The sequence below is a fragment of the Zymoseptoria tritici genome, chromosome 9 (assembly GCF_000219625.1).
Source record: "Zymoseptoria tritici IPO323 chromosome 9, whole genome shotgun sequence".
Classification (NCBI taxonomy): domain Eukaryota; kingdom Fungi; phylum Ascomycota; class Dothideomycetes; order Mycosphaerellales; family Mycosphaerellaceae; genus Zymoseptoria; species Zymoseptoria tritici.
In genome coordinates, this window is record NC_018210.1 from 102,107 (window position 1) to 123,734 (window position 21,628).

At 47.5% G+C, this 21,628-nt stretch overlaps 3 protein-coding genes across 3 annotated transcripts; all 3 read right to left on the reverse strand.

The window, feature by feature from the left end:
- Window positions 1-9,201: 9,201 nt before the first annotated feature.
- On the reverse strand, window positions 9,202-9,766 carry MYCGRDRAFT_82029 (uncharacterized protein; the record flags this gene model as incomplete). The annotated part of the gene is made up of 2 exons (XM_003849803.1): window positions 9,202-9,501; window positions 9,579-9,766. 2 exons carry the CDS (start codon window positions 9,711-9,713, stop codon window positions 9,436-9,438), a joined length of 201 nt encoding a protein of 66 aa, XP_003849851.1.
- Window positions 9,767-15,557: 5,791 nt separating this feature from the next.
- Window positions 15,558-17,618, reverse strand: MYCGRDRAFT_101121 (uncharacterized protein; the record flags this gene model as incomplete). Its single annotated transcript, XM_003849802.1, has 9 exons — window positions 15,558-15,599; window positions 15,681-15,792; window positions 15,848-15,979; window positions 16,038-16,380; window positions 16,438-16,688; window positions 16,742-16,999; window positions 17,070-17,300; window positions 17,358-17,434; window positions 17,490-17,618. 9 exons carry the CDS (start codon window positions 17,580-17,582, stop codon window positions 15,558-15,560), a joined length of 1,539 nt encoding a protein of 512 aa, XP_003849850.1.
- Window positions 17,619-18,639: 1,021 nt separating this feature from the next.
- On the reverse strand, window positions 18,640-20,889 carry MYCGRDRAFT_47262 (uncharacterized protein; the record flags this gene model as incomplete). The annotated part of the gene is made up of 2 exons (XM_003849801.1): window positions 18,640-19,820; window positions 19,875-20,889. Coding segments are annotated over 2 exons (2,196 nt in total), but the record flags the coding sequence as incomplete, so codon positions are not given.
- Between the last annotated feature and the right edge of the window lie 739 nt (window positions 20,890-21,628).

Here is a 21,628-nt window from a genome sequence, read left to right on the forward strand (position 1 = left end):
GCCTCTACGATTTCCTCTACTACGATTATTACCGTTGCCTCTCTAGCCTCCTCTACGGTTATTCCTATTAGAGTTTCGGCCCTAGCTATTACTTCTTAGCTCGCGGTTGCGAGACGCTAGCGTCTTAGAAGGTTCTAGAGGTCTCTAACTAGTGCTCGTAGAGGGAGCTTTTGTATCCTTAATGTTCTTCTCTATGCGAGACGTAAGGTCTATAAGCTCTATACGAGTAGTTAGTATTATATTATAATCTATAATCTTAATGCGAACATCCTTACGAAGTCGCACATAAAACATATATAACGACTATTCCTCTAAAGGTAATAGTAGAAGCTAAGCTTCGATACTTTCTAAGTATATAAGGAACGAGCGTACGGACTAATCCTTACCTTATACCGCGACGCGATACTTCTTAAAGGACTCGAGCTTACGAGCGTCCGGATCGTCTAGTAAGTTGTTAAGGAATTCTATAAATCCTACCTAAGTTACTACGGTACGTAGGTTAGGGTTATTAGCCTACTAGCTATACTAGCGTTCTCTCGGATCGTAAGAGTATACTAGGTATTATATAGACTATATAACCTTCTAAGAATTACTACGGAACGACTACGGTGCATTAGTGAATATAAGCTCGCATTCGAAGCGCTAGTTACGTAGCTCCTTTACGCTCTTACCCTTAAGGTCGAAAGGCTTCTTAATATCGATCTTAGCTCTTCTAACTCCGGTAAACTCTTTATCGGACCGCACCCTTTTATGTCCGGTTACGCGACCGTAGGCGATATCGTCCGCTAAGTTCTTATTAAGTTCCTTTATCTTTCTAAGCTTTTTCCGAAGGAAGGCTTTAGTAAGAGCCTCTTCCGCGGCGACGGTAGCCTAGAGGTCGACTATTTCGTCGATTTCGGCATTATCGTCTTCGTTTCCCTCGGCGGGATCCGCTAGCGGAGTAGTTACGTACTCTTCCTTAGAAAGTGTCGAGGTAATATCGTTACCTTCCTCTTAGTCGGTAATAAGGTTATCTTAGTCGTTATTAACGACTTCCTTAATACGACCCGCATCGGTAGTATGTTTGTTTGTTTGTTTGTTTGTTTGTTCCATTTACGTCCTATAGGAGTCTATAACTATGTAGGACGGCTGTCTCGCGACAGCAGTCTATCTATGTACAATCGTTGTTCTCTCGTATCTCTTAACCTTAGGGAAAGACCCGTGCCTAGGATAGTAGCAAGCTAGTATCGAAGGACTTTAAAGAAAGACAAATAAGGAAAAGTAAAAGGAGTGTAGGCTAGACGGTCTCGTCTTCGCCTCTTGCTAGGTGCCAGGACCTAGAAGCAATCTTTGTATCCGAGAGAAAGGTAGTAAGGTATTTCCGGAGTTCCTTATCTTCTACTATTTCTAGTAGAGATTGTGCTTGTTGTAGCGGTAGTAGCCTAAATACATCGTAGATAGGGCAGCTACATACGAGGTGTTCTGCTGTTTCTCGTCGTCCGTAAGGGCAGTCTAGCGTCGTTACGTGTCTAAAGCGATAGAGATAGGACTTTAGGTATCCGTGTCCTAATAGGATAGTATAGAAGGCACTAGTTAAAGCGCGTCTTCCTCCTATTCTATGTTTTCCTAGCGAGCTCTATAGAAATCGACTAAGGTAGCTATTTGTATTCCTAGGTACCTTATTAATCTCCCGATGTCTTGCTATTTCGTATCGGGTTTTCCAGACGCTAAAGAGATCGTCTTTTACGTAGTTAGCCCTCTCGTGTTCTACGAAATGCTTGTATTGTCGGAGTCGATAATAGAGTAGTTGTATCTGTATTCTCTGTCGTTTTTGCGGAAGTATCTCTCTCGAGTCCTCGTGTCGGACTTCTCGCGTATCCGAAGGCGCGCTTTAGATAGCGAGTCTTATAGGGTAGTTTTCGGGTAGCTTTGCTACGCGTAGAGAGTATAAAATTAACTGTCTCTCTAGGCGTAGATCCGGGGGGAAGAGATTTGACTCTACTTCGGACGGGACGTTTAGGGCGGTACGGAAAACGCCTAGGATCTTTCTACAAGCTTTACTTTGTAAAGATACTAGAGGTTTTATGCTCTTTTTCGACCGCTACTAAACTGGGGCCCCGTAGTCTGCTATTATAGTAACGTAGGCTAGGTAGATCTTTCTTAACGATATAGAAGATAGACCGCGTTCGGTATTTGCTAGTCTTTCTAATCGATAGAATGCCGCTTATGCTTATACCGATCTTATTGCAATGTGCTCCTTAAAGGTAAGACTAGCGTCTAGCTAAATCCTAAGCTACCTTATTGCTTTCTTTGCCGGGCGAATAATATCGCTATTTAGAAGAATTACCGGGCAATCGGACCCTTTTCCTTTCGAGAAGTGTACTAGGTCTGTCTTTGCTAGGTCGAAAGTAATTAAGTTCTTCTTTCCTAGGTCTATTAGCCTTCTTGCCTTACGTTCTAGTACCTTAGAGTTCTTCTTAAGGAACGTAGACGAGGTAGATAGTCTAATGTCGTCGACGTAGGAACTAGGAGTAACTCCTTGTAGCGAGAAGAATATGTCGCGCGTATAGATAAGAAAGAGGATAGGAGACATTAGGCTACCTTGCGGAACGCCGATCTCTACATCCTAGAATTCCTGTATCTGTCCGTCGAATGCTATTCGTAGGTGTCTATTACTTATAAACGACTAAACCTAATGTATAAGGCTATGCGGAAGCCTTAACTAGATTATTATTCTTAATAGTCGGTTCTTTGCAACGTAGTCGTATGCTCCTCTTACGTCGAGGAAGATAACCGAAGTCTTCTTTTTCTTTCTTCGATTCTCCTCGATTTCGTTCGTTAAGAGAAGTACCGTATCGATAGCCGATTTCTTCTTTCGCCCTCCTAACTACGAGTCGTATAGAAGGGGCTTCGTCTCTGCGATAATCCCTAGGCGTTTTATAAGTATTCTCTCGCTAATCTTCCCGAGATAGTTTAGGAGAGAGATAACTTAGTAGGCCTTAGGGACCGAATAGTCTAGTTTTCCCGGCTTTGCTAGAACTACGCTTGTCGCAACTTTCCAGCATCGGGGGTAGTGTCCTTCGTCGAGTAGCCTACTGTATATACGTAGAAAGGTAATAGGAATAGCACCGTACGCTTTACTAATAATAGCTTACGTAATGCCGTCTAGGCCCGGCGTTTTTCCTTTTACTATCTTCGTACTACAGGCGGCAGCGAGTTCCTCTTTAGTTAGCGTAGTCCAGCCCTAATCCCCGGCTGTATACGCTTCCTAACGGCTAGGTAGAGGTTCCTCGGCAGGAGGGCGCGGAAATAAGGCTTCGGAGAAGGCCTTACATTTCCCCTCGAAAGAATCTTCGTTGTTTATCGTAGGTATCTGTCTTCGGCTGCTATTCCTAGTATAGGACATAGCTTTAAAGATAGATTTCGAGTCTTCTTTTTCGAGGAAAGCGTTCTAGTAGTTCTTCTTAGCTGTTTTAATAGCTTAGAAGTACTCGTTTCTCGCTTTCGTATACGCCTCTTTCTCGTCTAGCGTCGGCGTACGTCCGTAGGTAAAGGTCTGTCTATATGTTCTAGACATTATACGGCGTAGCGTGCGTAGCTCTCTATTCTACTAAGGTTTTGCGCAGGCGTGTACTACTTTCTCTAGGATTGCTCCCCGCATCGATTCGGTAATACACGAGGTAAAGGAGTCTGCGATGTCGTCGAGGGAGTTCGTATAGTTAATAGACGTCGCCTTGCTTATTAGGAGATCTGTAAACAGTTCCTAATCCGCGGAAGCTATATCTAGAACTACTTTCTTCTGTTAGGCTCGATCTTGCGCGCTAATAAGGTCTATAGATATAGCCTTATAGTCTAAGCCTGTCGGAATCGTTCTCTAGTCGATTTCTTTCGTAAATAAGGATCCTCTTGTAAACGTAAGGTCTAGGACCGACTCTGCGTCTAGGTGCGGCCTATAGAAGGTCCCGACACCTATCGTATTACGTAGAGTAAAGCCCTAGTCTTCTATCTACTCTATAAATTCGCGGGCACTAGTAGTATCCTTTCCCCTCGGATCCTAGGACGGGTGTCTAAGGTTAAAGTCTCCTACTAGTAGAGTGTTTGGAAGGAACGTGTTGCGTAGAGAGTAGAGGCTTCTCTCTATTGTTCGTCGGTTTTGCGGGTTCTCGGTATCCCGAAGGTCCTTCTCGTTGTAGAGATTAACTATCTAGATCTTATTACCCTTCTTGTCTAAAATAACAAAGGAAAGTATGTCGCTGTCGTCTAATAAAATAGGAGAGATATTAACGTTAAGTCTTATGCTAATATATAGCATTGTTCTTAGCCGGATCGTCGAATCCGTAGTCGTTAGGAATAGCTAGTTATAATCCCGGTATGCGATAGATCTTGTCTCTTTATAGCCTGTTATCGGGTCTTCTATAGTCTACGGTTCCTAGACTAGTAGAAGGTCGGCTTTCTGCTTAACCGCGACGTCTAAGGTTAACTCTGTAGCCTCGATAGATTAGTTAAGATTAACGTAGAAAATCCGTAGAGAGTGTTCTAACATATAGAACGTTCTAGGGGCCTCCCTTTCTGTTATATACGATCCTTCGCCTTCTCGACTCTTAGGCTGTCCGCGCCTACGTATAGACGGTTTTAAATAGCCCTTTTTGCCTCCTCCTCGGTAGCAAAACCTACTAGAACTGTCGCCCTAGTAAGAGTCCTTCTTCTCTCTTCGTTTGTTAGCCAAATCGGGGTGCCTACGAGTTTAAGACCTCTATTAAAGGTCTTAATTTCTCGTTAAATGTCCTATAGGCCTGTTAGCGTATTAAAGTTCGCGGTCGAGACGCCGTAGACTACGACCTTGTGCTAGAGAGAGTCCTCTATTACCTATGCCTCGCCTACGATATCGGTAACCTTAGTAAGGCTATCGATCGTTCGTTAGCGGGCTTTCTCTGTTGCAAAGTTTAGGACAATGTTACCCCGAACTGATTTCTTTATCGCAAGGACAGCTAGCTCTTGGTCTTCGCTTTTAAGAGCGTCGTTAATTTTGTCTCGGGTTGCGATCTAGTCGAGTTCCTTCTCTTTATCCTTTAGTACAAGAATAAGAGGCATCGGTTCTGCTTGTTCTTTCGGCTTGCTAGCCCTCCGGGAGACGGTCGTCTACTGTTATTGTTGTTGTTATTGTTGTTATGTTGTCTTTGTTGTCGAGGAGGTAGAGGTAGAGGTAGCGGATCCGCTATCTCCCTTAACAACGTCTGCGAAAGTAGGCTTCTTCGCCTGTGCTACTAGTTTCTTTGTTGTCGTTTCTAGGTTCGAGACTTGCTTTGCGAGGATTTAGGACGTTGTCCTAAAGTCTGTACGCTCGGTAAAGTGCCAAAAGACTTCGAGAAGGTCGAGAACCCAGGTTTGTTCTTCTAGAATCCCGCCTAGATCCCCCGCCGCTTCGACTAGTAGCTGTCGGGCTTGTAGGATCTTCTCGTTCGCAGGCGTGCGAGAGAGTGTTTGTTTCTTTCCGAGAGAAGGGCTACAAGTCGGGGAGCTACTAAATTCGAAGGGGTTTTGCCTTTTCCTAGGTAGGAAAGGAATGCCGGTTCTTTTTAGTAGTTCCTTCGGCAACGGCAGGGTTTTAAGAGACTTAAACGTAACTTCCTCGTCCCCTCTAGCCGTAGCTTTTAGAGTCTAAGGGGCTGAGCTTGCGTCTGTCGTTTCCGTCTCGGTAGACATTATCTTGTTATTGTTGTTGTTGTTTGTTGTTTAAAAAGAGGCTTAGTAGTCTTACGCCGAGAGGGCTGCTTGTTCGTCTCTATTTCCAATCGCGTTCGGGTCCTAGCCTACTTGCGACACTAGGGCACTCTTCTCCCTACTATACAAAGTAGTATAGGAGAAGGTATACTTTAAAGAGGAGAGAAGAGATATATAAATATACCTCTGCTTCTAGGAAGTACTCTGGCCTGCAGTAACGTACGTCTTTATAGCAGGCTTTAGAGGCGTTCTGCGGGTAGCCGTAGCAGGTTCGGGACAACCTTTGTCTCTAGGGAAAGGTAGGCCTATACTCTATATAGAGTATCTAGCTATACAGCTAGTACTACTACTCTAATCCCTAGAGGTGCAAATTCGTCCTTACTAAACTATACTGCTCCTTTAGCTTCCTCTCTCGGCGGCGTAGGATAACAGGTAACTCTAGTGTAGAGAGAACTAAGTGTATATGTATGTTTGTGTATCCTGGGAACACTGCTCTTGTTTGGCCTTTAGCTCTTTTAAAATTCGACCAAATTAGGCGTTTAATAGCTAGAATAAAAGCTCTCGTCGAGGGCTTTTAAACGGGCTACACGGCGTCCGAATCGGCGGCGTATTAGTTGTGTTGTGGTATGTTAAAGTGTTGTAGTACAGGTTGTGAACCTTCCTTGTGCAATGCCCTAAACAGGGAATATTTCGAGTGTAGGGGAGGTAAGGTCGGAATAAGGTTTCGGAGGTGGGGGCCAAATCCCGGAGTTTAGGGTCCAGCGTCCTTGAAAATTTGCACCCTAAAGGGGGCAACAAGGTGAATCTTTGAACTCTAGTAGCGGCGTAGGTTTTGAGGGCAGCGGGGTGAATGCGGGTTCGTTAGAACGGCCTTGATAAGGGCTTTCGAATAGTGCGTGTTTGGTAATGATCGGGTCAATATTGGGTGTGCAATGGAAGTGCGGATGAGCACTCGTGCCGCATCGGTAGTAGCTTCGGTAGTAATACCCTATTTATTCGGGCATAGCGCTACTTATAAGTAGCTCGTCTCTTCCTATAGCGACCCTAGTAGTTCGCTTAGGTAGCATCCTCGGACTATTACCCTTATAGTAAAGGTTAAGGAAGAATTACTATATAATAATAAGTAGTAGGGATATATAAATAAGCGTACTACTCGGGTATATAATAGTATAAGGATACCGTACTATCTAGTATAAGAGTAATTCTTACCCTTTCGATCCGCCTACGGCGGCTACCTATTTAACCCTCGAGAGATAGATACGAGTCGGTACGGAATAGGTACGGTACGCCTACGACTCGCTACGCGACATCTAACTCGCACCCGTATATATATACTATAACGATATCGTAGGGACTTCGTAACGACCTTTAGGTCCCTACGGTCCGCCTACGCTTAGCCTTAGCGCCTTTTATAGTAACCCTACCCTCGTACTAACTATACGACTAATTATTAGAGATATTTACGATGTCTTACCCGATTTACTCCCCTCGACATTAAAGAGCGACTTATCGAATTTAGAGGAATAGAAATTAGATATGTGCTATCTAGTATAAAACATCTCCGAGGAACTCTTCGACCTACTAAGACCTAGAGGAGACCGACTACCTTAGGTCGCGTAACTATTACGAATAATAAACGACGACAACCGCTAGAATCGACTCTATTTTAAATAGGAATGCTAGAATTAGCGAAACCGACTGTTTATTACTATCCTACGAGGTCGGCGACGAGGAACACCTGTACGTGGTGCCGGCTACGAACCTGCGACGATACCGTCGTTGCAGAGCTAAGTTTCCTCCGGAGGATTGGAGAGGCCGTTAATCCCTCTTCCCTTACAACAACAATAACAATACGACCTAGAGGTACGCCTCCTATCGAAATACAAGCTATAACAGAACAACAGCACGATTCGAACGAATAGCCCTCTACGCTACGAACGAGAAGAAGAAGAAGAAGAAGCAGTCTACTCTGCCCTATACGCGTACCTCCTCGAAATCCGAACCGAAATCGTATGTCCCTTCTCTAGAGACTTCGTCGCCCTCGAAGGAAGTATATATGCACTTTAAAGAGCTAGAACTTAGTGGAATCTACAACTCTACGATTAACCTGCGTAGCTATATGCGTTTAGAAGCGGTATATAGTTCTACAAAGGCATATTAAGGATAAGAGGGGGCAGCGAGTTAGACAGCTGCTTTTGTACTACTTTTGCACTGCATTCTGCACTGCTTTTGTACTACATTCTACGCTCCTTTTTTTCGAATTTGTAGCGTATATGCGAAGCGGAAGGATCCGCTAAAAATTCTGTAAAAAGCTTAGCGCGAAAATTCTGCAGCCCCGGCTATAGACAACGATAGCGCGAAAATTCTACAGCCCCGGCTGTAGACAACGACACTCGTTTAATTTCCTTTGTCTTGCGCTGTTTTAAAGTCCTTCGGCAGATTCTGCTTGCAGGTCCTGCCTTAGGCACGGGGTTTCCCCTAAGGTTAAAGAATACTAAAAGAATTTGATTGTAAATAGATCTACTACCTTATTCGCAAGGCCGTCCTACATAGTCTTGGACTCCAAAAGGACGTAAATGGAACAAACAAACAAACAAACAATACTATCCTACGACGTACTACGGACCCCTCGATATATAATAACTTTAATACCTTAAATGCGTACTACCTAATAAAGGCTATTACGAACCGGACCTTTATATACCCGACATTTAAGAGGAATACGATTAAAGTCCTTTGGCATTTTGCCTTAGGCACGGGGTTTCCCCTAAGGTCAAAGAATACCGAAAGAATTTGATTGTAAATAGATCTACTGCCTTGCTTACAAGGCCGTCCTACATAGTCTTGGACTCCGAAAGGACGTAAATGGAACAAACAAACAAACAAACAAACAAGAGGAATACGAGGAGGATACTAAGGGATCTTAGGGCTCGACTAAAAAGAAGGGAATAGGCGGAACACTAGATATAAGAGATCGAGGAGCTCGAGATAAGTCGATAAGATGCTATACTCTTTTTCCCTTAAAGTTAACCGAGGTTTTTAACGAGACAGCCGGAACACTAGTTAAGTAGGAGTTATTAGCGTTTATTTAGGCCGATATCGTTTGAGTAGGAGTGTTACAATGTAGCCATTAAGTCATGCATCCGATATCGGTTATCGGTCTATATATATGGCACTGCAGGTAGTAGTTAGGAATTCAATCACTTTTTGGCTCTAATCTTCAACATCACCGCGTAGACGATGATGACGTTCGCTGCGTAAGGTATCACCGACAGTTCGGAGGATGAGGTGTACAGGACAAGAAGTCTTGACTAGAACTATCGTGGAAGATGAGCTGAACAGCCAAGGTATGTTCCGACACGAGCTGGCATTTCTCCGCCCCGAAGAGAACCATTGAGGTACTCGGCGACGTTGTATAACGATGGTGTGCCTCACGTTCACGCGGTTGATATGCGGGTTGAGAGCAGAGGACGGTCCGTGGCACAGTACATCAACGATGTACGCTTTGATACTGATCGATACATTGATATCTCTCTCTCTCTCTCCAGGCGAAGTTTGCAAGAGAAGGTGACAAAAAGAGACAGAGCTCGTTCGATCAGATTCCTTCCTCATCCTCCCAGACTGCGCGGCCATGTTTCCCAAAATCTCCCGCAGGCGGCTATGGCTCGTGTGCCGATCTCGCCATGATGCTGCTGCCTCGATATCCATCCATCCATCCATCCATCCATCCCATTATTAATAGCAGAAGGCATATTGTTGATCAGGTCGGTCTTCGCATGCGCCGGCTACGCACGGATTCGCCTATAGGATCTGTTAATAAGAGAAGTGGATCCGGTCGTCGAGTCGAAGGAAAAAAGAAAAGAAAAAAAAAGGCTTACCGAATCGCAGTATTGCGGTGGGTTGCAGAAGCATTTGCCGTGTGCACCGTAGCCCAACCCGCTGTCGCAATTGAACCTCTGTGCCAGCGCAGTCGAAGCCGTGATGAGCACAAAGGCGAGCTGGAAGAGCTGCATGGTTTGGTCTTGTCGTTTGGTGAGGATTGTTTGTTGTGTCGGCGGATGTTGAAGGGTAGGCAACTCTGGACGTTTCTGGTGTCTGCTTGGAGAGAAGGCGATGGTGATGCGGGAGAGTTGAACCCTCCTTTATAGAATCATGGCGCAGTGATCTGGGCGGCGCTTCCTTTGCAAAGCGAAAAGTCTGACGGGACTTCATGAATGCGCTTCCTTGCAAACAGACGTTCGAACCCCTAGCAGATGTGCACAGCCCCGAATCTTTGTATGGATCAGCTCCAGATCCCTGAAGTCCACACCGCAACCTTCCGCCCTTGTCTATTCTATACGAGCGAGCCGATGTTGCAATTCGTGTAGGCAGACGATGAGCGGGAAGTGTACGGCAGACGCAACATGTACACGGGAGACAGAAGACTCTGTCGCCACGCTATAATGTTTCCAAGGGCCAAGGGGCAGACCTGCAAGACAGCACGAGCACCGGAGACCGGTATGATGTCCATTCCATCGGCACCGTCATGGACGTAGATATCCCTGCGGGGACCGGAGAATACTCCAAGGATCGAGAACTCGACAGGGAGTGATCGCGGGCAGCTTGGGCGATGTCTATAATAAGGCAGGTTCGGCTTTTGAATCCCTCGCACAGCCACTCACCGGAAATACGCGCACCGACGCGCACGGACGATTTAAGGTGCACAATCACCTCGTTTCGTCGGCGCGCGTATTCTCCGAGTGCTCGTATAAGAGATGTTCATTATGTCGATAGTATACATAGTTTTAGTAGTGTTAGTAGTATTAGTGTTGTTGCCGTAGTTACCTAACTATACAATTGTTTATGCTATTTAATAAGCTAATAAGAAGGTCGTTTTTATAGCGGTAATCGCCCTTATTGCCCTTATGTTAGTGTTGTTAGTGTCGTTAGTGTTGTTAGTATTTATCTATATAATATCTACTACTCTTACCTTAATTACCTTACCTTACTATCTATTACTACTACCGCCGCCGCCGCTATATTGTCTAATTTAATCCTCTTACTAGTGTTGTTGTTTACTAGTGTAGGAGCTAGTACTTACTATAGTGCCTAAGAGCGCGGTACTATAATCTTCTACTTAGCGTAATAACTACTAAGAGGGGTGCTCGGCGCGAGCGTAGCTATAGTAGTAATATAAGGGCGTATTAGAGGTAGTAGAATCTTCTACGAAGGACGAGACACTACGATCTTAGTAATAAGCTAATTTACTATCTTACGGTTAAATAGCGCGGTAGCCTTCTATAACTACGTAAGCTAATACTCGACGACAATGTCCTTTAAGCTAGGCATAGAGTTAAGGTATTCGTCGTCGTTAAGAGCATAGTATCGCTCGCGGACTACTTATGTTGCCTCCTTTATTATCGCCGTATGTCGACTAATGCTAGTTGTTTCCTTATCCTCCTTATCTTTATTAACGAGTACGCGGCTACTCGTATAATATACCTCCTAGCTATTCTCTTCCTACTCGTGCGTCTAGTAGTCGAAGTCCTTCGTCGTAAGGTTGTTATAGAGTAGGTAGTAGCTCTAAACGTAGCGGTAGATAAGGAGGTATCTAAGGTAAAAGGAGTAGCCGTATCGATTCGGAGGTAGGTTACTATCTTTATTAGTTGCTCCGGTAAGAGCGTCTATCTTACTATAAGCTAGTTTATTAGCAACGAGGACTTAAACGGTGTAAGGGAACTTCCTAAGCTATAGGTGTCGTAAGGTAGTCGGATAAATCTTCGTACGCGCCTTAGACTCCTTTACTACCGCGCGCCGCTCTATAGTATTAACTACGTTATAAAGATAGCTAGCGATACTACAGAGCGAGAAGTAATTTATGTTCTACTTCGTACCGCTACCGCCCTTAAGTAGCGAGTAGAAGTTCTTAAGGTTGCTCGTCGTACAAATCTAAAGTAGAGTCTATAAGTAATAGCGAAAGTAGAAGGCCCAGAGGTAACGGTTATTCTACATAGTCTACTATATGTAATTAACCTTCTGTTAAGGAGTATTAGAAGGTAGGTAAGTAGTAGTAGACTCTAGTAAGTCCCTTATGCTAGCCTCCGTTTTGCGTATACTTATCGCCTTTAAAAGGTAACTAAGAGTTCTCGAATACTTACGCCCTTTAAACTACTTCTAGAGCGTCTAACTATAGTGCTAATAGTAGATAAGATAAGTAACTTCTTACTTACTATTAACGAGGCTACGGAACGCTATTTATATAGCCCTTTGCTTAGCTCCGGAATTATCGGTTATTATATATCTAGGCTCCTATAGCCTCTTGTTCCCTATTGTTATATACTAGCTCTTAATCTGTCTTATCGCCGCCGTAATTATCTTACTATCCTCTCGCGCTAAGAGCTAGTATACGTAAACTCGGTAGGTATTTGTACTGTCGCGGATTATTAAGCTAAAGAGCTTTTGTTCGAGGTAATTCGTCTTATAGGTCGAGTCGTAGATCGTAAAGTAGCCGTATTTCCGTAGCAATTAAAGGCCGCTAGGACGGACGAAAATAGTGCAATTAGAGGTACTACTATCCTCGTAGATAATGCTAGCAATGTGTTTAGATAGATAATTACCTATATATACGATATTAGTGTTAGTAAGAAGGTTTAAATTCTCGGAAGATTTTTCGCGCGCGTAACTAATTATACGCGTAGAAATAGCTTTCCGGTATAAGAATTAGTTCTACCTTTTGCTCGAATACTACCGTCGATATAAAATTCGTACGCGTTACTTAAAAACCGGTGCGTAAATTTTAGTCCGGAGCTTTTAAAATTCCGACCTTCTTATATATACTAACATTAAGAAATTAAAAAACAATAACTTATAATCGTACTACTACTCTACTATGTCCGACACCTATTTTAATACGCTTAGTTTGTTGCCCTAATACCGAGGATCTAGATTCTTCTTTTAAAAGCCTCGTACGGCGTTATAGACGCTCTTATTGTTTAATCGTACGCTACTAGCGTTTACGAGTATTTAGTAACTATCCGAAATCCCTAAACCTCTACCGACGAGATTCGCCTTTACCTCCGCCGGCCGGTATCTACGCGCTACCTCCTCGCCGGCAACCTACGTTATAAAGCTATTTAGCTTCTTCCGGTCGACATACGCGAGGTCGTAGTTATAGAAGGGCTCGCTATCGCCGACGTAGTCCTTAGGGTAGAGGCGTTCGAGAGTCTAGCGTAATAGACGAAGGAGCTAGGCGTCCTTCTTATTAGTCCGCTACTACGCCGCGCCGTTAATACGTATACCTTCCTTATTAAGAGTAGCGGCACCTTTAGGAGTATCTTCGATAGGCTTATAAAAGTAGGTAAACTTTATAGTAGTAGGATACTTCTTACTACTATACGTTAAGCGGTCGCGCTACTTCTCGAGTAGAACGCCTATCTTCTTCGACACCGGATTATAGCGCTTATAGCAACGATAGATAAACCGGAACGTACGATATAATCCGGATCTCGTCCTTAATGCCCTCGTACTATTACCCTTCTAGATGTTGTCGACGAGAGGCTAATATAAGTATATCTCTTTATACGTTATCTACTCTACGCGTCCGTTAAAGAGCCTATCGCGCTATTAAATAGTATCCGGTAGTAGTCGTAGTAGCGCTCTACCCTTACTATTAACACTACTCTATCGTAAGGAGATAGCGCTAACGCTAATAGATATCCGCGTCTTCTTCTTCTATACCTTCTTATCCTCCTTATTATTATCGATATTACTAAATAGCTCCTTCTTAAGGGCTAAGGTAGCCGCGCCTTCTATAACCTCGTTCTCTTACGATTTAAGCTAAGAGCAACGCTCTTAAATCTACTACTATAGCGTACTAATATCGCGTCTAACGAGCTCTACTAATATACCTTTAATAGGAATAACTCCGGCTCATTCGACTCTAGCTCCTTTATCGTCCGATCTACCGACCTCGAATCTACTATCGAATCTAGCTACATCGAGCAACGCGTCGTCGACAACCTCTAGAAGCTTATATAATAGATCATTTACTATCTTAGTATAAAACGCGCCGACTTTAGTATTATTAAGAGCACCGATTTAAACACTAGTAAGAGACTCTATAGCTCCTCTACAACGGCGACGAATTAAGTAACTAGCGCACTAAGAAGGGCAATAGTAAGGAGGGAATAAAGAGATTAGTATAAGAGTAGTAGTTAAGGCGATAACAACACCTTAAAACGAGGTCGGCGACGAGGAACACCTGTACGTGGTGCCGGCTACGAACCTGCGACGATACCGTCGTTGTAGAGCTAAGTTTCCTCCGGAGGATTGGAGAGGCCGTTAATCCCTCTTCCCTTACAACAACAACAATACGACCTAGAGGTACGCCTCCTATCGAAATACAAGCTATAACAGAACAACGGTACGATTCGAACGAATAGCCCTTTACGCTACGAACGAGAAGAAGAAGAAGAAGAAGCAGTCTATTCTGCCCTATACGCGCACCTCCTCGAAATCCGAACCGAAATCGCATGTCCCTTCTTTAGAGACTTCGTCGCCCTCGAAGGAAGCATATATGCACTTTAAAGAGCTAGAACTCGGTAGAATCTATAACTCTGTAATTAACCTACGTAGCTATATGCGTTTAGAAGCGGTATATAGTTCTACAAAGGCATATTAAGGATAAGAGGGGGCAGCGAGTTAGACAGCTACTTTTGCACTACTTTTGCACTGCATTCTGTACTGCTTTTGCACTACATTCTACGCTCCTTTTTTTCGAATTTGTAGCGTGCGTGCGAAGCGGAAGGATCCGCTAAAAATTCTACAAAAAGCTTAGCGCGAAAATTCTGCAGCCCCGGCTATAGACAATGATAGCGCGAAAATTCTGTAGCCCCGGCTGCAGATAACGACACTCGTTTGATTTCCTTTGTCTTGCGCTGTTTTAAAGTCCTTTAGCAGATTCTACTTGCAGGTCCTGCCTTAGGCACGGGGTTTCCCCTAAGGTTAAAGAATACTAAAAGAATTTAATTGTAAATAGATCTACTGCCTTGTTCGCAAGGCCGTCCTATATAGTCTTGGACTCTAAAAGGACGTAAATGGAACAAACAAACAAACAAACAAACAAACACCTTAAAACGAGCGAATTCGACAACATGTACAACATAGATACGGAGGATACGAGTCGCGACGGAATTCGACGTTTGTGCACCTTAAATCGTCCGTGCGCGTCGGTGCGCGTATTTCCGGTGGCTGTGCGAGGGATTCAAAAGCCGGTGTACCAAAAGCCGAACCTGCCTCATTGTAGACACCACCGCAGCTTGGATAGCATGGTTCTTTCGTGTGAAGCATGCCTGTTTTCAGCAATGCCTGCACGTAGATCGATGACGACCACGACCAACTTCTGAGCCATCTCGTGTCTTGTACGTACTGCGCCCTGCTCCGCCTCGAATCTTGCCCGGGGCGAAAGTTCTTTTGATCCTTGCCCGGCAAGACCTCCCTTCATACTTCGACCGCTGGTGAAGCCATGGGTAAGGACGCGATCCGCAGTTGCCAGCAGCATCCGGATCCAGACCAAGTGATATGCTTTGTTCCCTATCTTGAGCTCCAACATGGTCAGCAGCTTCGGTAGACTTGGACGTCCAGATTAGAATCAGCGTTCCTGAATGCGCCACCCATCCGCACAATTGTATTCATGGTGTCAAGCACTGAGAGAAGTCTCACTACGCCTGGCGATCTGCTTGCTGTTGCCTACGATACGATATCAGCCATCAGAGTGTATGCTCTCGTTGAGATGGTCCGATTTTGAGATGGTCCGATGTTGAGAGTCCCTCATCGACTGATACTTCGACGGAGCCTTGCAAACATCAGTCAGAAAGCTCTTACCTACTGCTCTCAACAGCAGTGATCTCCACCTCGCCCTTCTTCGGCTCTCCATCCGCCGCAGTCTGGGCAGTCTCCGATTGACTCCTCTCCAGATCCGCCTCTTTCGTGTCATGCGGAACAGCGCCAAACAACTCATCCATCTTCTCCAAAGATACCCCCTTCGTCTCTGGAATGAGAAACCAGGTGAAGATGAACATGAGGAAGCAGAATGTGCCGTAGATGTAGTATGCCCTGGAAGATACTGTCAGTGGGCGACATGGTAGCGAAGGGAAGGATGCCAGCTCACCCATATCCGCCTTCTCCAACCGTAGCGATCATATTGGGCGTGGCTCGAGCTACAACGAAGTTGAAGAGCCATTGCGTCGCGGCTCCGAGAGCGACGTTCATGGCACGGAGTCGAGCGGTGGGGATTTCAGATCTTGGAATCTCGTCAGCATGCCGTGCATACGCCACAATCGGGATGCTCAAGCACATACACATAAATCCAGCAAACCGGACCCCATCCGAATTGGAAGAGTGTAGCGAAAAGATAGATCGCCACAATGGCAACATATCCCGCAGGGGGAACCGCAGATCCCGCTTTAGGCGGAGAGATGCGGATGTACGTCCCGATGTAGTACATGCACAAGCCCTGCGCGATGGAAGTCCAGAGCAAGGACTTCCTCCGCCCAAGAGAGTCGGCGACGAAGAGCAGGAAGAACGCGCAGCCGACCATTTTGACGACGCCGTAGACGCCCGTGGCAAAGAGGGAGTTGACGGTCCCGGTGAGCCCGAGGTTGGAGAAAATGGTGGGCGAGTAGTAGTTGATTGCGTTCGTTCCTAAGATTGTGAGTCAGGAATGGTGGGCATGATGTGGGAAGACTGGGAGTGGCACACCAGTCATCTGCTGGCATATCATCAAGCCGATGGTGATAAATGCTCGCTTGCGGTTGCCGGGGATGGTGAACATCTCACGCAGCAGATCGATGGGTCGAGCTCCGCGGATGATTCGGCGCTCCCACTCGAGTTGCTCGAACATTTCTTTGATCTCGGTTTGGACGTACGGATGGGTTTGGGGAAGATGGCGAATGCGGGAGAGAACGGCGCCAGCTTCTTCCCAGCGGTCTTGTCGGGCGAGCCATCGCGGTCTGGTCGAGGTGTCAGCGGATATTGACGGATGACGGGAGAGGCTCGCACATACGTCTCACTGCTGGTGAGCATTCCAAAGAATAGCAGAATGGCTGGCAGACCCTGCAACGCCAGTGGAACCACGTACTGCCTCGTGCCGGAGCTGTGGAGGAGAGAGCCGTAGTTGATCCAGAATGCAATACACACTCCAGTCACGATGAAAAATTGATACATGCCAGTCAGAGCTCCACGAATGGCTCGAGGGGCGTTCTCGGATGTATAGAGAGGAGTGATCATCGATGCGGCTCCGACACCGACACCTGCGACGAATCTGCGAGAGTTCAGCTTCTGCCGGAAAGCAAAGGCCACCTACGGGTCAAGAAATGTTGAGCATGTCGTACCTCCCAATATACAGCACAGGAAAGTGCCCAGCCGCAGACGCCTGAAAAACAGCGCCGATAGTCGCAAGCACCGCAGCAATCATCAAACCCAAGCGTCGCCCGAGCTTGTCTGCGACATAGAACGCCGCCAACGCACCAACGAAGCATCCGGCCTGTAGAGTCGACACGATGTTCGCTTCGAGGTTAGCGGACAGGGTCTTGTTCTCGCCGGCTTTGGGAAGACCATATCTCCTGAGTCGCTGTCAGTTTGGAATCCCGCGCTATCCTGAGGTTGGAGAATAGACGCACGCTCTGAAAGGATCGAGCTTGAGGACGCCTCCGATGATGCCAGTGTCCATTCCGAACAGCATACCACCGAAGCAAGCCTGAAGGCCATCAGCATATTGCTCATGGGATTGCTCTCTTCATTCCTCAACTCACACTGGCGCAGAGCAGATACACCCTCCAGTTGTAGATCTCCTTTGGATCATTCTTCGCCGCTTCATTCTGGATGAACCTCGTGATGAGAGTCATCTTGGCGAATGGACGAAAAAGATAAAAGTCAGGCGAGCAGGCAGCGTCTGAAGTGAACAATCACGCAAGCTTCCAGCACGACAGACCGAACCACGTCGTGAAGGCTGGGGTAAGCAAGAGTTCTTGTAGGCTCTCACGCAATCCTGAACCACAGGTGGATGTTATCCGGCTTGTCCAGCGCTTGGCAGTCTCGGAGTGAGCGGGGCGGGTTAGTGAAGCCCGAAGAGATCGCTTCTATGCAGTCCCCTGTCCGTGCCATGAGGGTGGGATCCGCCTCGCTTGACCGAGTTGACGATTCTTGAACGCGGACGAACGTGAACAACCATACTTGTGATCGGCTCACGGAGTCCTTCGACCGAGGGTCAGGAGGTGTTGCGGCGGTTTCGATTGAGGCGTCATAGCACAAAGCAGCTTCACTATACTGTCACCATAGGAAGTTCTTTGCGGCTGCCGTGCATGTTACCCCATACTCCATACCCCGCTGATCGACAGCCGTCAAATGGAACATCTCGGCTCCACCAAGACGTTCGTAGTGGTGGAAAACAGCCGAAGAACGGGTGGGAAGCGTGGGAGCATTATCATCCTGCTGCGTGCATCCTTCCCGTGCCTCAATTGCTGTCCAGACTTGACGTCTCAGGGCTGGTCGGCTAAATGCAAAGATCTTGGCTTCGCAGGGATATGTCTCGATATGGGTCGTGCCGCGATGATGTGATCCGGAAACGACAGGGAAGCTCCACGGTAGTGCCTCGGCCTTTTGGAGCGATGTGCGAGGGTTTGTCTGAGAAAGTCTAGGTTAGGAGCAAAGCGAAGGGAACAAGAGCCGCCTTCTTGTCTGTCTATGGGTTAACTCGAGCCGTCAATTCTGAAATGAACCCCACCTAGAGTCAACATGATGTCTTCCATGATCGTCCACGAGGACCGTCGCAATGCAGTATAATACAATATTGTACAAGAAGTAGTGTTGGTTTGATGCTCACTCCCATGTAAATGCAGACCTCCGTGACCCTGGAAGTCCTCCTGATGATTTCAATGCTCCTGATGCTATCACTCCAGGGCTCTACCGCGCACCCGTGGCAGCCTGCGGTGCTGGCTCCGCGTTGTCGTGAACTTCGGGACTTTGCTCGGTTGCAGGCTTCTCCTCTGACTGTCGCGTATCTGTTGACTCTTCAACAGTCGCGGACTCTTCGACAGTTGTAGATTCTTCAGCAGGTACAGAGTCTTCCTCGGCGAGTGGAGCGTCAGGCTCCTCGAACACGACGTCTTCCTCTCCGGAGAATTGGTCAGGTGAGGCCGCAACTTCGCGAGTGTCCAGAGCATCGGTGATCAACTCATCAATGTCGATGGAAGTCGGACCGTCCGAGGGCGCGTCGGAGATGACGGCCATCTCTTCTTCAGCATCCTGTGCTTCGAGGCCATCCTTCTCTTCCATGTCCGGCGAAACTCCACCTTCACCTTCGCCTTCGCCTCCCGTAGCAGCAGCGGCGGCAGCAGCGTCCCGCATCGCCTGCTCTCTGATTGCCTTATCCTTCTGCTGCAGCATCGCCCGTCTCTTCTTAGCGTCCAAATTGAGATTCGCAAGCACATACTCAATCTTCTCCTCCACCAATCCCTTCACATGCGTAGCCAACGGTCTAGTGCGAAACACACCCGCGAAACGATAACTGAGCCACAGATACGCCACCAGGCCCTTGTGCAATTGTTCCAGTTTCTTGAGTTGTTCTCTGGTGATGGTGTCGGCTTCATCGAGTATGTCGAGAGGTAGTTCCTCAATGTCGAGGACGTCGCCGCCACTTCCCGTAGCGATGCAGCGCGCGAATGCGGGCATGAGTTTTCGCCAGAGCTCGATGTCGCCCTTGGCAGCGGGACAGGCACAGATCATGTTGCGGTCGTTGATGGTCAGCCCTTGGACGGGCTCGATGAGGTCGGCGACCCAGACTTGATCCCGCAGACCGCAGAGATGGAAGCGACGGTGCATTTGGGAGAGTTCGTGGAGGCGGGTGAGGATGTAGCTGAAAGGCGTGCCGGGTGGGAAGTAAGAGGCGAAGCGCTCCAGGACGGGCGTGGGAGGGAAGATGCCGGCTGTGGCGAGAGGTTCGGGTTCGGAACGCATGGCGGATAAGACGACGGAATAGTCGAAGTCCTCGAGGGTGGTTACAAGGCCGATGTTGTCGGGAACGTCACCGGCGCGGTTCATTATGTAGACACCATGAGGATCGATGGTGGGCTGCGCGGCTCGGGCTTTTTCGAGAGCTTCGGGTGTGGCGGCTGCGTCGGTTGCTTGAGCGGCGGTACGGAAACGTCCAGCACGTCCGCCAATCTGCTTGATGGCGGCGATGCTGAGGGGACCGCGAGCGACACCGTCGAATTTGCTTGACGACTCAAAAATCATGCGCTTGATGGCGAGATTGAGGCCCATACCAACGGCGTCGCTGGCTACCAAGAAATCATAATCGTTGTTCGGATCGTTGAATAGTCTGGCCTGCTGAGCACGAGTCTCCGGTGGTAGCGAGCCGTAAACAATCGCGACCTTCCGTCCAGTCCGCTTCTCAATCTCTCGTCGAAGAGCGTGAATACCCACCACAGAGAAGCTGACGATGCAGTCGCCTTTGCGGAGTAGAGACAAATCGCCGTTCAGTGATGTGCTGGCGACCTGCAACGGACTGAGACGTTGGTAGTGGTGGACATGCAGCTTGTCGCCGATGCTGGCACAGATCTCGGTGATCAATGGCACTGTCCGCTCTTCGCCACAGAGATGGACCTCCTTCGCTTGCACTCCCAGGAGCGCGTTGGTCCACGCCCATCCTCGGTCCGGGTCGCCAATCATCTGGATCTCGTCGATGACCGCAACGTCGACTTTTGTATTCAGAGGCACCATTTCGACGGTACACGAGGTCAGATAGCGGTGAAGGTTGGAATCGACTTCGCCTGCCTTTCCTGGCTGCTCCTGTGTCGCCGCCGGCCTTTCCTCAGCAGATCTCCGTTCTTCTCCCGTGACCAGTCTGCATGGCACTCCTTTGGCATTCATCCGAGTGTACACCTCGTGAGCGAGCAATCGTAGAGGTCCTGCATAGCAACCAGACTCGGCCTGCTCCAGCCTTTGCAGGGCGTGATACGTCTTTCCAGAATTGGTTGGGCCGACGTGCAGATGGATCTCTCGTGGTCTCCTCCTGGTTGCAGGAAACCACTCGCTGGGGTATCTCAAGTCCGCCAGATCTTTCTGATTCCTGATGTCCGAAGGAGTGAACCTCGATCCCGTAACGTACCCGTAGAAGGCGTACTTGATCCGCTCCTCCAAGCCGTTCTTTCCGCGTATGCGGTTCGCCAGGAACAGATCATCACACACGGCCGCAAACTCGCTCGCCTTGCCTTTCCCATGACGTCCATGCTTTGCGACACTGCCCGCTGCTCCCAATACCCCGTCCTTGAATGATCGCCACAGCTTCTTGAAGACCTTCGCCTTGCTGCCAGCTTCCCCCTTGGAAGCGTCCACCAGCTTGTCCAGGACCGGCACATTCCTGAGGTCATCTTCCAACGCATCGAGCGCCGCCAGCAATGCAAATCGAAACTTCTCCTCATTCCTCCGATTCTGTGAGCCATCGTCTAGTCCCCATTTTTGCAGATCCGGCGCTGGAGTAAACGAAGGACGTCGCACGACACCAGTTTTGACTGGGCCAACTCTTCGTGTTCGATCTCCTGACGTATTGTCGTAGTCCGTGGCTTTGACATGGTATCGAATCGGGATGCCGTTGGCGGTAGTATCATTGCGGCGAGCGGGAAAGGTGGAGCGGAGTCGTTGCTGTTGGAGGGAGAGAAGGCGAGATCGGTAGGCGCATCGTATGCATATGCTACTGCCGCTACCTTTTACAGCGGAGGCAAGCATTGGCAAGAGCTGAGATGGGATGGATGTTCGATCAATGTCGTCGGTCAATAGCATTTACCTTCAAAAAGTTGATGATATTTAAGACCATTGCTCTCGTATAGTTCGCAGTACCGCGGCCGCCGATCTCCTACCACGCCGACGCCGACAAAACAGACGTCAGTTGAAC